At 45.6% G+C, this 14,669-nt stretch overlaps 1 protein-coding gene across 4 annotated transcripts in view; it reads right to left on the reverse strand.

Moving 5' to 3' along the window:
* The window catches only part of RIOX1 (ribosomal oxygenase 1), a 68,293-nt gene that overhangs the window by 11,954 nt on the left and 41,670 nt on the right, over window positions 1-14,669 (reverse strand). For all 4 annotated transcript variants that reach the window (XM_073557529.1, XM_073557528.1, XM_073557531.1 and 1 more), the window contains one exon: window positions 1,177-1,276. In XM_073557529.1, the coding sequence (XP_073413630.1) occupies window positions 1,177-1,276 (100 nt within the window). The remainder of the gene's footprint in view (window positions 1-1,176; window positions 1,277-14,669) is intronic.

Below are 14,669 nucleotides of genomic sequence, written 5' to 3' on the forward strand. Positions count from 1 at the left end.
TGGATTGAGGAAAAGAAAGGTGAGAAAGAACACATTCTGCTGAAAAAGATCATCTACATCAGGGGTGGGGAACCTCAGGCCCCAGGGCCATTTACGGCCCTCGATGACCTTTTATCAGGCCCCCGAGCAGATTCTCAGGGACCGCATTCTTGGGCAGGGAGCTGTATTTAGATTTGCCACAATCTCATTAATTTCTTCTTGCTCTGTTAGCACACACATGCAGTGTTCTCTACTGAACATTGAAGGGCATGCAATGAAAGATTAAATCATGACACCAGTGCCAGAGTCAGGATGTAATTTGTGGGCGGAGTTTGTACGGCCCCCGAAGGATGGTATAAATATCCAAATGGCCCTTGGCAGAAAAAAAGAGTCCCCACCCCTGACCTACATGAATCCCGAGGTTTCACAGCAGAACATCACCCAGAGATGGAATAATCCTTTCCACTGAGCACAATGATGGGCTGAAGTAGTGGGAGTTAAAGGGGAGAGGGAGGCCCCGTTTCCTTAGCGAGCAGACATCCTGACAAGTGACTGGGGTGACTGCAGTTTGATTTATATCACATGCACAATGTTTGTCACATTTTCAGAAAACCCCTTTAATTAAAGAAATGTTTTTTTATCCAGATGTTTCAGCCTAATTTATCATGTGCAAGTTTTCATGTAGTAAAACATCTGCCAGATTTTATTTTTCTACAGTGAAAGACTAAATGGCCATTCCAACAGATCACACAAGTTTTTACTCTTAAAAAGGGGCAAGAAGTCAGCGATAAAAAAAGTATGTTTAATTTTGTGCAAAGTGAAGGTCTAAGGAGTAAGTTTTCTCCTTGTGGAGAGCGACATACCGATCTTGGCACGTCAATGTAAAGAGGCTTATTCGTCATTCAGTGCTCCCCTGGAAAATTAAATATGCAAATTGCCTCTTCAGAGAGGAAGAGGACTAGAACTTTACAAAGCCACCTGTTAGAAGTATCGATCCTACAAGTCACTATCAACCCTTTAACGAGCCTTGCAATATGACTTCTATTGCATAGAGTAAATAGTAACTTGTAGGATCGCTGCTTCTAACAGGTGGCTTTGTAAAGTTCTACTCCTCTTCCTCTCTGAAGAGGCAATTTGCAGATTGTGCAAAATTAATTAACTTGTATGCAATTTTGAAGAACTTGGCGATTCTCTTACCTCCGCATCTACTTCCATAGATTTTGGTGCCTCCTGGTGGTACACTCTGGAATTCTCTGTAGAGTAATATAATAAACAGGCTTCTCCTTCGCTGCACAACCTGCACAGAAACAAAGAGCAGTGTATCAAGGTTTGAAAGAAATTTCACAAATGTTGTTTTGTTTTTTTAAACATCTATAAGCAAAGCTTTATACAACTCCAATTCCAAAAAAGTTGTGACACTGTATAAATGTAATGAAAACAAGAAAGTCATGATTTGGAAACCAAACCTCTTATAGCTATATTTTTTTCACAACAGAACACAGATTAGTACTTGAACATTAGACATTTTTCCAGTTCATTTGAAAAAAAAAAAAAAACAACTCGCTTAGTAATTCATGGCAGCAACACAGCTCAAAAAAGTTGGGACAGGGCTATGTCTTCCATTGTGTAGCATCTCCTCTTCTGTTTACAACAGTCAGAAAACATCTGGGAAGTGAAGAGACCGATTGCTGGGAGTTTTGGGAGAGAAAGATTGTCCCATTTTTGTCTGATGTCAGATTCTACATGCTCGGGATGTGACTATGCTCTTGGCCTGAGAAGACATGCTTCAGCAGAGCGCCATACATCCTGAACATTATCCTGCTGGGATCCCAGGCAATTCCTGGCTAAACACATCCTGAAGGACTCTAGGGTTGTATGATTGTCCGTGGATCCTGACCTCTGTAAACTGTGTGAGGTCCAAGAGCTCCTGGGCTGCAGCTTGTGATGCTGACAGAGGAGCGTGGATGGGCGAGAAGAGCAGGAGGGCTAAGGGAGTTACATACCTGCTTCCAGCACTGAGACTCTAGTGGTCCCCAGATTCCTCAGAAAACATCTACAGGATTCAGATATTCCCCCATAGCGCATGATGAAGAGTGATGAATTTCCTGGAATGGGGGTTGTTATAAAGGATTACCCTGGGAGCATTAAGACTCCAAGGGGGGGGGAACGCATCTGTTGCTGTGTTATCAGGTGAATCCCCTTCATTAATGGATATAATGCTACGCCTTACTACAATGGTAGGCTAGGCGAGCTAAATCCAAGAAATCATATGCATTATCCGTCCGCATGTACAAAAGGGAGCTGAGCATACAACGGGGGTTGAGGGCAGAGTGAGCGAGTTGGAGGATGCTCTCCCACCTGTCCGAAGGGATGTCCAGAATCACACACAAGCTGTGCGGCAGTGTTTGCCAAGGCAGATGACCTGGAAAACTTAAGACCCAATAACATCACTGGAAGAGGGGGAACCCGACAGGTTTTTTTTTTTTAAAAAAAAAGCTACGGGACACTTTTGGCAAAGAGATCCATTCTTTATCGCCTTATTAGGGGACACAGATTACCATGGGTGTATGCTGCTGCTGCTAGGAGGCTGACACTATGCAAAAAAACAAGAAAATTGACTCCTCCCCGGCAGTATACACCCACCGACAGATACCAGGTACCTCAGTTTGTGCTTAGTGTCTGTAGGAGGCGGACCGGGATCTCCCCAGATCCACATCTAACCAATTTCTTTTAGGTTTTTGTGTGTGTGTATTAATCTTTTCCCATTTATTTTCCAGATTCTACATCGGGAAACGGGGTAAATGTTCACCCTGCTTTCCCATATCATGCGGCTGAGCGAGCAGTGTGGTGTCGCCCACATCGCAACTCTCAGTACCGCAGGCAGGACTTTTTCCATATCACCATTCGGTGCTATGGGCGGACCACAGGTGGCCGGTCCTTGCCAAAACAACTTCTCATCCCTAGCCTAGGACAGGGCTGAGAGGAAGACGGTAGTCGCCATCGCTCCCAACAAAAGGACGCCGTCTTCTACGTGACACGGGTAAGAGGACCTCTCCCAGCGGCCTGTCTGCTATGCATGCCCCTGCGGTCATCCTCTTCAGGGATGTCAGGTAAGATCCTAACGATCCCTTTAGCCCCGTATGTCTTCACAAGCAGTGGTTTCAAACTTTGAATTTCCCGCCTCTACTCCCCCACTGCAGCCGCGTGCATCACATCGCAGCCGCGCTCCGGTTATACTAGGACCAGGGAGAGAGGCACACAAGGTCTACTAGGACACAGGGGGGGTCCTTGTAAGCAGCGGTTCAACGCAGGCTCACCTTTTATTATCGGCGCCGCGGGCATCAGTATAAGAGCTCGGCGGGAAGGGAGACATGGTTTCGCTTTCAGCGCGCTCCCTCCTCCCTGTTCGGAGCGCGCTCCCCTTTTCTCTGGGCGTGAATTTCCACTCTGGGCGCGCTTTTTCTCGCGCCCATTTCACACAATCACAGCACTACTTTCTTTAAGGACGTCAATCTCCATTTTTACCGCGCCCCTCCTCTGCCATTGCCTAGTCTCGTCACGACGCCAAGTGCCACCCACCGAGATCACAGCCAGCTTCCTCCTGCAATTTCACTGGCTTCCTGCGCTGCTTGGGGGACATGGTCCAGCTCGTCAGAACTTCGGTAGGCTCGGCGCTTAATAGAAAAATTGTCTCTCCTCTGCAGCCCTTCTATTTAGTGCAGCCTTTAGTGCAGCCATAGTGCTCAACATACCTATGTTTAACCCTTCAGCGGCGCTATCTTTCAAGCCCACCGTTATCCACTACGCTTGTGCACGCTGTAAAAGGAAGTGGGTGTCAGGTCAGTCGTATCCCCTCTGCCTGTCCTGCAGCCCTTCAGCTATGTCGGCCTCTCAGGAGCACACTGATTCCCGGGATGAGGGCACGTCCCCTCTCCCAGAGTGGGCCGTTGCAATGTTCCAGTTGGTCTCCGATCTGACTAAAGTCTCTCAGTCCCTGGTCCAGGTCCTAGAACGTTAGCCTCAGCTATCTACAGCCACCTGTGCACCGACCACCTCTCAGGGTGAGTCGTCCGCATCTGACCGCGACCTTCAGAGGGACAGGCCGAGTAGGATTTCTAGGAAGCATGTTCTGTCTGACTCGTCTTCCAGTTCGCTAGGCCCGTCGGCTTCTCCCAGGTGTCCTTCTCCGTCTTCAGAGGACGACCCTAGGTCTGACGACGATCCCCAATCGGGATCTAGCTCAGAAGCAGATAATATATCTAAAATGCGGAATATGGTCGATAGTCTTCTTTCTGCTCTCTTCCAAACCTTGGAAATTAAGCAGGACGAACCTCCTCCTCAGGAATGTTCTGTTCCATTTAAACGAGCGAGGCCTTCATCCCGAACCCTTCCAAACCACAAGGAGTTCAATACTACTCTAACCAAACATTGGGAGCACCCTGAACAACGCTTTTCAGGCTGCAGGTACTTAGATGTCCTGTATCCCTTTGATGTAGATCTGCTCACAAAATGGACCAAAGCCCCCGAGGTGGATCCTCCCGTCTCTCGTATAGCCTCTAAGACGGTTCTATCCCTTCCGGACGGGGCATCGCTTAAGGATCCAACAGACAGGCAGATAGAATCTCTGGCTAAGTCTATTTTTGAGGCATCTGGCGCCTCTCTCTGTTCTATTTTCGCTTCCTCCTGGGTGGCAAAAGTCATTTTAGCTTGTGCAAAAACTCTTCGCAGAGGCATCTTAGCGGCAGCTCTCCAGGACGAGCTGACAGATCTAGCAGATCAAATTAATCATGCGGGTAAATACCTCTTAGCCGCCTCCTTGGATGCGGCTGGGTGCGTAGCAAGGGCTAACGGCAACATAGTAGCCGTACGCCGAGTCCTTTGGCTAAAGTCATGGAATGCAGGTACCACCTCTAAAAAGTCGCTTACCAATCTGCCTTTCCTTGGTTCTCGGCTCTTTGGAGCCAAGCTAGATCAAATAATTTTGGATGCCACTGGTGGTAAGAGCACTTCTCTCCCTCAGTCTCGGCCAAAACGCTTTTTTAACAGAAAGAGTTTCCGGCCGTTTAGGCCCTTTTCTGCCTTCTCGTCCACAGAAAAATCTACCCAGCAAGGTTCTCCTCCAAGTGACGGGTCACCCCCACCTGGAAGTTTTTCCAGGGTGGGAGGCAGACTTTCCTTTTTCGCGGACGCTTGGCTGTCTGTTGTCGACGATGCTTGGGTCAGGGAAATCATCGCATCCGGATACAAGATCGAATTTGCTCCCAGCCAAACAGACGTTTTTTCCTGTTTCGACCCTCAAGACAGCGGTCCCACGTTCCAGGATTCTTTCAAGCCGTCTCCTCCCTTTCCGCCGGAGTGATTGTCCCCGTTCCCTCAGACGAACAGTTTTCAGGGTTCTACTAAAATTTTTTCGTAGTCCTGAAAAAAGACGGGACCCTTCGGCCAATCCTGGACCTCAAGTTGCTCAATCGCCATGTGAAGATTCTCCACTTCAAAATGGAGTCTCTTCGATCAGTGATAGCCTCAATGGAACCCGGAGAATTCCTCTGCTCTGTGAACGTACGGGATGCTTATCTTCACATCCCTGTTTGTTTGCAACATCAGATTCAGGAAAATCACTATCAATTCACGGCTCTTCCCTTCGGCCTAGCCTCTACTCCCCGTGTTTTCACGAAGGTGATGGTGACGGTCATGGCCATCCTTCGATCCAGGTGGATTCTCATCATCCCTTATCTTGACGATCTCTTGTTCAAAGGCTCGTCCCGTCAAGACTGTCTCCTGAGTCTTCACATAACCCTGGATACCCTCGGCCATCACGGATGGTTAGTCAACAAAGAAAAGTCCATTCTCAGACCCACTCAGGGTCTGATCTTCCTAGGCATGGAATTCGACACGAATCTGGCCTGGGTGTTTCTTCCGAGGGAAAAATTTGCGTCTCTGTCCAAAGAAATTCGAGCTCTCAAACGGCCGAAGCCCATTCCCCTTCGGCTCTGCATGAAAGTTCTGGGGAAGATGGTGGCTTCCATGGAGGCATTGCCTTTTGCACAGTTTCATCTTCGCCCCCTTCAGCTGTCCCTCCTCTCAGCTTGTGACAAGACGACGTTGTCCTTAGACCGCCCCATTCTCCTCCCTCTCAGAGTGAGGCATTCCCTGACTTGGTGGGCAATGCGTACGTCAGTCCTCCAGGGGAGGTCCTTCCTCCCGCTCCAGTGGCAAGTCATTACCACCGATGCCAGCCTTCTAGGTTGGGGAGCGGTTTTCCATCAAAGAATGGCCCAAGGACGCTGGATTCCACAGGAAGCTCTGCTCCCTATCAATCTTCTCGAAATCAGAGCAATCTTCCTGGCCCTTCTTCGCTGGCAACCTCTTCTCGTCGGCAAGCCGGTCCGCATTCAGTCGGACAACGCCATGGCTGTGGAGTACATAAACCATCATGGCGGCACGCGCAGCATCCAAGTGATGTCAGAAGTGGCCAAGATACTGCGCTGGGCAGAACAGTACGTTCCAGCAATCTCCGCTGTTCTAATTCCAGGGGTGGAAAACTGGGCAGCCGACTTTCTGAGTCGCCAAAGCCTAGCGTCAGGCGAATGGTCTCTCCATTTCGCAGTCTTCGATCAGATATTCCAGCGCTGGGGTTATCCGGATGTCGACCGCATGGCATCTCGGATGAACCACAAGGTTCCGCGTTTCGTAGCCAGGTCCAGGGACACTCTAGCCGTTGCTTGCGACGCCCTAGTTATTCCGTGGTCCCAGTTCCAACTCCCTTATCTGTTTCCACCTCTTGCCTTGATCCCAAGAGTGGTCAAGAAGATAAAATCGGAAGGCGTGCCAGTGTTTCTTGTGGCTCCAGACTGGCCAAGAAGGCCTTGGTATGCGGAACTGGTGAACATGCTCGCGGACGTCCCCTGGAGGCTTCCAGACCGTCCGGATCTTCTCTTGCAAGGCCCCCTTTACCACGAGATTTCTCGGTCTCTGAATTTAACGGCATGGCCGTTGAGGCCGCAACCTTAAGAGAATCAGGTTTTTTTCCAACCAGATGTTTCAGATGATGGTCAAAGCCAGGAAACCATCCTCTTCCCGCATCAACCATAGGCATTGGAAGGCCTTTTTCCGTTGGTGCGACGATAAGAGTCTTCCCAATGTCCTTTTCCATTCCATCCATACTGGGTTTCTCCAGCCTGGCTTAGATTCGAGTCTGTCTCTCAGTACCCTCAAGGGCCAGGTTTCCGCTTTGTTTATCCTTTTTCAAAGGAAGCTCGCTTCTTTACCGCAGGTTAAGACATTTCTCCAAGGAATCGCTCATGTGGCCCCTCCTCATCATTAACCGATAGAACCGTGGGATCTCAATCTCGTTCTTAGCGCTCTCATAAAAAAAAAAAAAAAAAAAAAAGCGCCGTTTGAGCCCATCCAGGACATTCCTTTGTCTTTTCTTTCATGGAAGGTAACCTTTCTGATTGCCATAACATCCATCAGAAGAGTTTCTGAATTAGCGGCCCTGTCATGTCGTTCTCCTTAGCTGGTACTACATCAGGATAAAGTCGTCCTCAGGCCCGTTCCTTCCTTTCTTCCAAAGGTGTATCCTCCTTCCACATCAACGAGGATATCGTTCTTCCATCATTTTGTCCTGTTCCTTCTCACCCTCTTGAGAAGTCACTCCACAAACTGGACGTTGTTAGAGCCTTGCGTGTTTATCTCGTTAGGACTGCTTCACGTCGTCAATCCCATTCATTGCTGGTCATTTCCGGTCACCGGAAAGGGCTTCCGGCATCCAAATCCACGATCGCTCGCTGGATTCGTTCTACTATTCTGGAAGCATACCGTCTTCAGGAAAAACGTCCGCCTCCGGGAGTGAGAACTCACTCCTCCCGGGCGGTGGCAGCTTCGTGGGTCGTTCGACACCAGGCTTCGGCTCTGCAAATTTGCATGGTCACGACCTGGTCGTTCTTGCATAAGTTTGCGAGGTTCTACAGGGTTCATACCCAGGCTTCGTCTGATGCAGTCGTTGGTAGGAAGGTCCTGCAGGCGGCGGTGGCGCATCGGCCAACCTAAGCCCTTCCTGTTCTTTCATTCCTTATTGCTGTTCCCGCCCTTGGGACTGCTTTGGAACGTCCCATGGTAATCTGTGTCCCCCAATAAGGCGATAAAGAAAGATGGATTTTTGGTTCTTACAATAAAATCTCTTTCTTGGAGCTGTCATTGGGGGACACAGCACCCTCCCTGTCTAAGTTGTACCATGTTGGGTCCTTGAGTCCCTTGTTGGGTTGGTACATATGTTTATAGTTCCGTGGCTTCTCCTACTGCTTTCTCACCAACTGAGGTACTTGGTATCTGTCGGTGGGTGTATACTGCCGGGGAGGAGTCAATTTTCTTGTTTTTTGCATAGTGTCAGCCTCCTATCAGCAGCAGCATACACCCATGGTAATCTGTGTCCCCCAATGAAGGCTCCAAGAAAGAGATTTTACGGTAAGAACCAAAAATCCATCTTTATCCTTTGTTTGTAGTGAACAGGGCACATAGGGTCCCTTCAAGGCCTGGTCCGGGGTGCAGACCTCCACATTACATACTAATTAAAATCCTGCAATACAAAGACTGGGACATTATACCAAGAAAAGCAAGGGAGAAGCAGGTGGCCCAAAAAATTTCAATATTCTCGGACATCTCTTTGGAGATACAGTACAAAAGATCTATGTTCTTGGACATAAAAAGGAGACTGAGGGAGCTGGGAATACATTATTCTAGGATTTATCCCATCAAATTCACAGAGTGGTAGAGCGAGGATCAACCCATTTCTTTGAATCCCACAAGGATGCCCCGAAATGGCTGGACACTCAAGCGTGCCAGTTTCTAAATGCTCAAAAGTCCTCGGTCTTCCTTTAGTTTTTATTTTTTTTTCAGAATGTTCCAGATATTTTCTATTTGTGAATGGGTTGGACTACAGACAGCCAGTTTATCACCCAAACTCTTCTGTTGTAATGGATGCAACATGTGGTTTAGCATTGTCTTGATGAAAAATCCCTTACGTGATGGGAGAATATGTTGTTCCAAAACCTCTATATAAGGCTCAGCAATTAATGGCGCCTTTTCAAGATGTGTCCATGCCATAGGCACTAATATCAGCCCATACCATAAGAGATGCAAGCACTATGCGCTGATAACAAGATGGATAGTTCCTCTCCTCTTAAGTCAGCAGGACACAGAGTTTCAGATGTCCATAAAGAATTTCATATTTTGATTCACCTGACCAAAGTAGTTTTCCATTTTGCCTCATGCATTTTAAAAGAGCTTTGGCCTAGAGAAGACGGCAGCATTTCTGGATTATTTCAATATATGGCTTCTTATTTGCATGAGGGAGCTTTATTTGTAGATTGTACGGCAAACTGTTCACAGAATGATTTCTGAAAGTATTGCTGTGCCCACACGGTGATTTATATGAGTGAATCATGCCTAGCTTTATTGCAGTGCCACCTGAGGGCTCATAGAGCATGAGCATCCTATATTAACCCTCAGCCTTGCCCCTTGTGCACATGGATTTTCCTTAAATAACTGAATATTTTAAGATATTTTTAACCTATATATGATGGGATATTCAAAGTCATTGTCATTTTACATTGGGGTACATATTTCTGAAATTATTCCACAATATTTAGATGCAATTGTTCATAGATTGGTGAACCTCTGACCATCTTTGCTTCCGAGAGACTCTGCCTCTCAAACATGCTCTTTTATATAGTGATGTTACGTAGCTGAAAATTGCCCTTCCAGGCTTCCATTAGTGCCACTTACTTCCCCAACTTTTGAGATATGTTGAGGTCATCAATTTCTAAGTCAGTTAATTTTTTTCAAATGAAATGAGGAAAATGGCTAACTTTCAACCTCTGATCTGTTTTCTATGTTATGTATTGAATAAAATATGGCTCAAAAAGATTTCCAAATCATTGCATTCTTGTTTTTTTTTTTTACATTTTATACAGTGTCCTTTTTCATGTTGAATCTATTATTATTAATAAGAATTTTAACAAGCATAAAGAAACAGTAATGAGGGGTGTAAATGTGTAAGTTGGTCACCCAGAACCTGCACAAGGCCTATATCACACATCCTGATATTTTCGGTACTGGAAAAACCAGTACCGGAGAGATCCGTGTTTTATACGAGTGGCAACCGTGTACTGAATGCAGCTCACATTAGTGTCCCGTGCTCTGCCTGCAATCAGCATGAGCAGGGTACAATGTTGAGCGTTGTATTCAAGTGTAAAATTAAGAATAAAATTAAAAAAATATATCACATTATACTAACCTTAACACCTAATCCCCTGAAGCCAGTGTCCCCTGTAAACAAACTAAAATAGAAAAACAACATCCCTCACCTCACCTGTCCGAAGTTGAAATAATCCAGTGTCCCATGCAATAATCCTTCTGTGTGACACTTTCTCATCAGAATGAACGGTGGCCGGAGGAGACCACTTACGCTGGAGAGCTGGGAGAATGATTCGCTGCACTGAGACCGGCCCTCACTGTGAACAACGGTGACCTCAATGAGATCACCACTAGCACCGTGAGAAATAGTCTCATGGTGCAGAGCTGAGCTCAGCGAGTTCACAGTGAGAATTTTTCACGGTGCTAGCGGTGATCTCATTGAGGTAACCGCAGTTCATCGGCCTGGCTGGGAACGTAGCCTCAGGGACATACGGTAACCTTGATGAGGTCACCGGCGCTGCACTCGCAGCAGCTCATTCTCCAGTGGTTTTCAGCCTGGACGATCGAATATTCGCACCGTCCAGTTTGAAAAGTACTTAATCGAAGACATGGATTACAGTGTGGTTCAGAACGTCGGACAGGTGAGGGATATAGTTTTCTTTTTTTTTTTCCGGACACGATGGCTTCAATGGAATGGGCGTAAGGGGAGTATAACGGTGTCATTTTTAAATAAAGTAAAAGTGCGTTGTTTTTTTTTTTTTAATAAAAGGACTTTATACTGGCTGTGTGTTTATTTACAATATAAAACTATAGTATTGGTAATGGAGAGGTTGGGATTAGGGTTGGAGTTAGAATTGGGGGGTTTCCACTGTTTAGGCACATCAGGGCCTCTCCAAACGCAACATGGCATCTGATCTCAATTCCAGCCAATTCTGCATTGAAAAGTCAAACAATGCTCCTTCCCTTCCGAGCTCTGCTCATGCGCCCAAACAGTGGTTTACCCTCACATATGGGGTATCAGCAAACTCAGGACAAATTGCACAACAACTTTTCGGGCCCAATTTCTCCTGTTACCCTTGGGAAAATAAAAAATTGGGGGCAAAAAGAATTTTTGTGAAAAAAAATAAGATTTTTTATTTTTACGGCTCTACATTATAAACTTCTGTGAAGCACTTGGGGGTTCAAAGTGCTCACCACACATCTAGATAAGTTCCTTAGGGGGTCTACTTTCCAAAATGGTGTCGCTTGTGGGAGGTTTCCACTGTTTTGGCACATCAGGGGTTCTCCAAACGCAACATGGCGTCCGATCTCTAGTCAATTGCAGCCAATTTTGCACTGAAAAGTCAAACGGCGCTCCTTCCCTTCTGAGATATGCCGTGCACAAAAACAGTGGTTTACCTACATATATGGGGTATCAGCGTACACAGGACAAATTGTACAACTTTTGGGTTCCAATTTCTCCTGTTACCCTTGGTAAAATAAAACAAACTAGATCTGAAGTAAATTTTTTATGAAAATAGTTAAAAAAAAAATTCCTGTGAAGCACCTGAAGGGTTAATAAACTTCTTGAATGTGGTTTTGAGCACCTTGAGGGGTGCAGTTTTTAGAATGGTGTCACTTTTGGGTATTTTCTCTTTCTATCAAATGTGACTTCAAATGTGATGTGGTCCCTAAATAAAAAAATGGTGTTGTAAAAATGAGAAATCGCTGGTCAACTTTTAACCCTTGTAACTTCCCAACAAAAAAATGTTGGTTCCAAAATTGTGCTGATGTAAAGTAGACATGTGGGAAATGTTATTTATTAACTATTTTGTGTAACATATTTCTCTGTTTTAACCCCTTAATGTCCAATGACGGACACAGTCCGTCATTAGACATCTCCCCTGCTTTGATGAGGGCTCCAGCGCTGAGGCCGCATCAAAGCCGGGACATGTCAGCTGTTTTGAATGTGCCCGCAAAAGGCGCGAGCGGAATCGCCGTCCGCCCGCGCCTATTAACTAGTTAAATCCTGCTGTCAAAGCTGACAGCGGGCATTTAAATAGCACTTCCGGCCACCGGGCCGGAAGTGAGCTCATCGCCGACCCCCGTCACGTGATCGGGGGTCGGCGTCATGTTGCTTGGACAACCAGAGGTCTCAGAGACCTCTATGGTTGTTCCAGGCTGATGGCTGTCAGCACCACCCGGTGTTCGGCGCTGAAAGCACAGGAGTAAATCTGCTACATATGGGCGATCTGCTCATCGTCCATATGTAGCAGAGCCGATCGAGTTGTGCATGCTTCAAGCCTCCTATGGAGGCTATTGAAGCATGCCAAAAGTTAAAAAAAAAAAAAAAACAACCCTAAAAGTTCAAATCACCCACCTTTCGCCCCAATCAAAATAAAACAGTAAAAAAAAATCCAACATACACACATTAGGTATCGCCGCGTTCAGAATCGCCGATCAATAAAAAAAAAAAAAAGCATTAACCTGATCGCTAAACGGCGTAGCGAGAAAAAAAGTCAAAACCCCAGAATTACGTTTTTTGATCTCTGTGACAATGCATTAAAATGCAATAAAGGCGGACAAAAGAACTGTCTGCATAAAAGTGGTATCATTAAAAACGTCAGCTCGGCACGCAAAAAATAAGCCCTCACCCGACCCCAGATCACGAAAAATGGAGACACTACGGGTCTCGGAAAATGGTGGTGTTTTTTTTTTGTTTTTTTTTTTTAGCAAACTTTGGATTTTTTTTCACCACTTAGATAAAAAAGAACCTAGACATGTTTCGTGTCTATGAACTCGTAGTGACCTGGAGAATCATAATGGTGGGTCAGTTTTAGCATTTAGTGAACCTAGCAAAAAAGCCAAGCAAAAAGCAAGTGTGGGATTGCACTTTTTTTGCAATTTCACCGCACTTGGAATTTTTTTCCCGTTTTGTAGTACACGACAGGGTAAAATCAATCAATTGTGTTGTTCAAAAGTACAACTCGTCCCGCAAAAAATAAGCCCTCACATGGCCATATTGACGGAAAAATAAAGTTATGGCTCTGGGAAGAAAGGGAGCGAAAAACAAAACCGCAAAAACGAAAATAACCCCGGTCCTTAAGGGGTTAACGGCATGAAAACTCAAAGATGGAAAATTTCTAAATTTTCGCCAAATTTCCTTTTTTTCACAATTAAACGCAAGTCATATCAAAGAAATTTTACCACTACCACAAAGTACAATATGTCACGAGAAAATGTCAGAATCACCGGGATCCATGGAAGCATTCCAGAGTTATTACCTAAAAAAGGGACTGTGGTCAGAAATGTAAAAATTGGCCCGGTCATTAACGTGCAAACCACCCTTGGTTAAAGGGAACCATGAAAAAATGTTATTAACCTGCAGATATGGGGTTAATCTGCAGGTTAATAGAGTTCGGAACCTGCCAGGCGCCCTTACTTAAAGTCCCGTTGCTGGGAGGAAATTGATTTTATTCCACTTGGTAGCATTTGCATTTCAGTCATGGGGGCAACCTTGGTGCGGGTGTAGTCAAAACTCAGTGTATAGAGAGCAGCAGCTGTAACTGCACCCAGCGGCACTCACTGACAGGCAGCGCTAATGCTGAGCTGCTGTCAGTCAGTGACGGTGGTGCGGTTACAGCTGCAACTCTCTATTCCCTGAGCGGTGACTGACCCAGCGCCAACGTTGCCCCGTTGACTGAAACTCGAACGATACATAGAGGAATAAAGTTTATTTCCTCCCGGCAGCATGGGACTAAGTGTAGATTCAGAACGGTATTAACCTACAGATTAACCCCCACATCTACAGATTAATGATGTTTTTCATGTGTCAGGTTCCCTTTAACAAGCATTGCCACATGACTTAGAATCAGAAGTTAAATCAGAAACTCATTTGCAGACACAGCGTTTCGGGAAGATCGGATTGGGCTTGACGAGAGGCTTCTTACTATGTGTCTAAGCGAGAACGTTTCTCCTTGTGGAGGGTGCCAAGCAGGCGTAAGGAGACTTACAGGCCATACAGTGCTCTTCTGGTAATTTAAATGTGCAAATAGCCTCTTCAAAAGAGGAAGAGGACTTGAACTCTTGCACCACTGTAACAATGCTAAAATTCAATTAAGGAGCCTTGCCACATGACTTATTATAAGAAGCCAAACCAAAAAATGTTTACGTTTTGGCCTTGCAGTAAAAAATCATCTGTTAATATGAGTGTGTTCAAAAAAAGGTTCGAGTTCTCATTTTTTTGTAGCCGTGTAAGGGCTTGTTATTTTAGTGGAGAGCGGATGCTTTTACGGATACCATTTTGGGGTACATATGATCACTTTTTATTGCACTTAGACACTTGTTAATTATATAGGTTGATAGAGCCTATATTTTCACAGAATAGACTTAAGGACATGGCGATAAATGTGTTTATTTTTTGTACTCATTTATTTTCTACTTGGAAAAAGATGGAGGTGATGAAAAAATAAACATTTGTAAGTTTTCCTAATTCTTTACTTCATATTTGAATCCCC

The sequence above is a fragment of the Dendrobates tinctorius genome, unplaced genomic scaffold, assembly GCF_039654945.1.
Source record: "Dendrobates tinctorius isolate UK_male_01 unplaced genomic scaffold, ASM3965494v1 ptg000250l, whole genome shotgun sequence".
Taxonomy (NCBI): domain Eukaryota; kingdom Metazoa; phylum Chordata; class Amphibia; order Anura; family Dendrobatidae; genus Dendrobates; species Dendrobates tinctorius.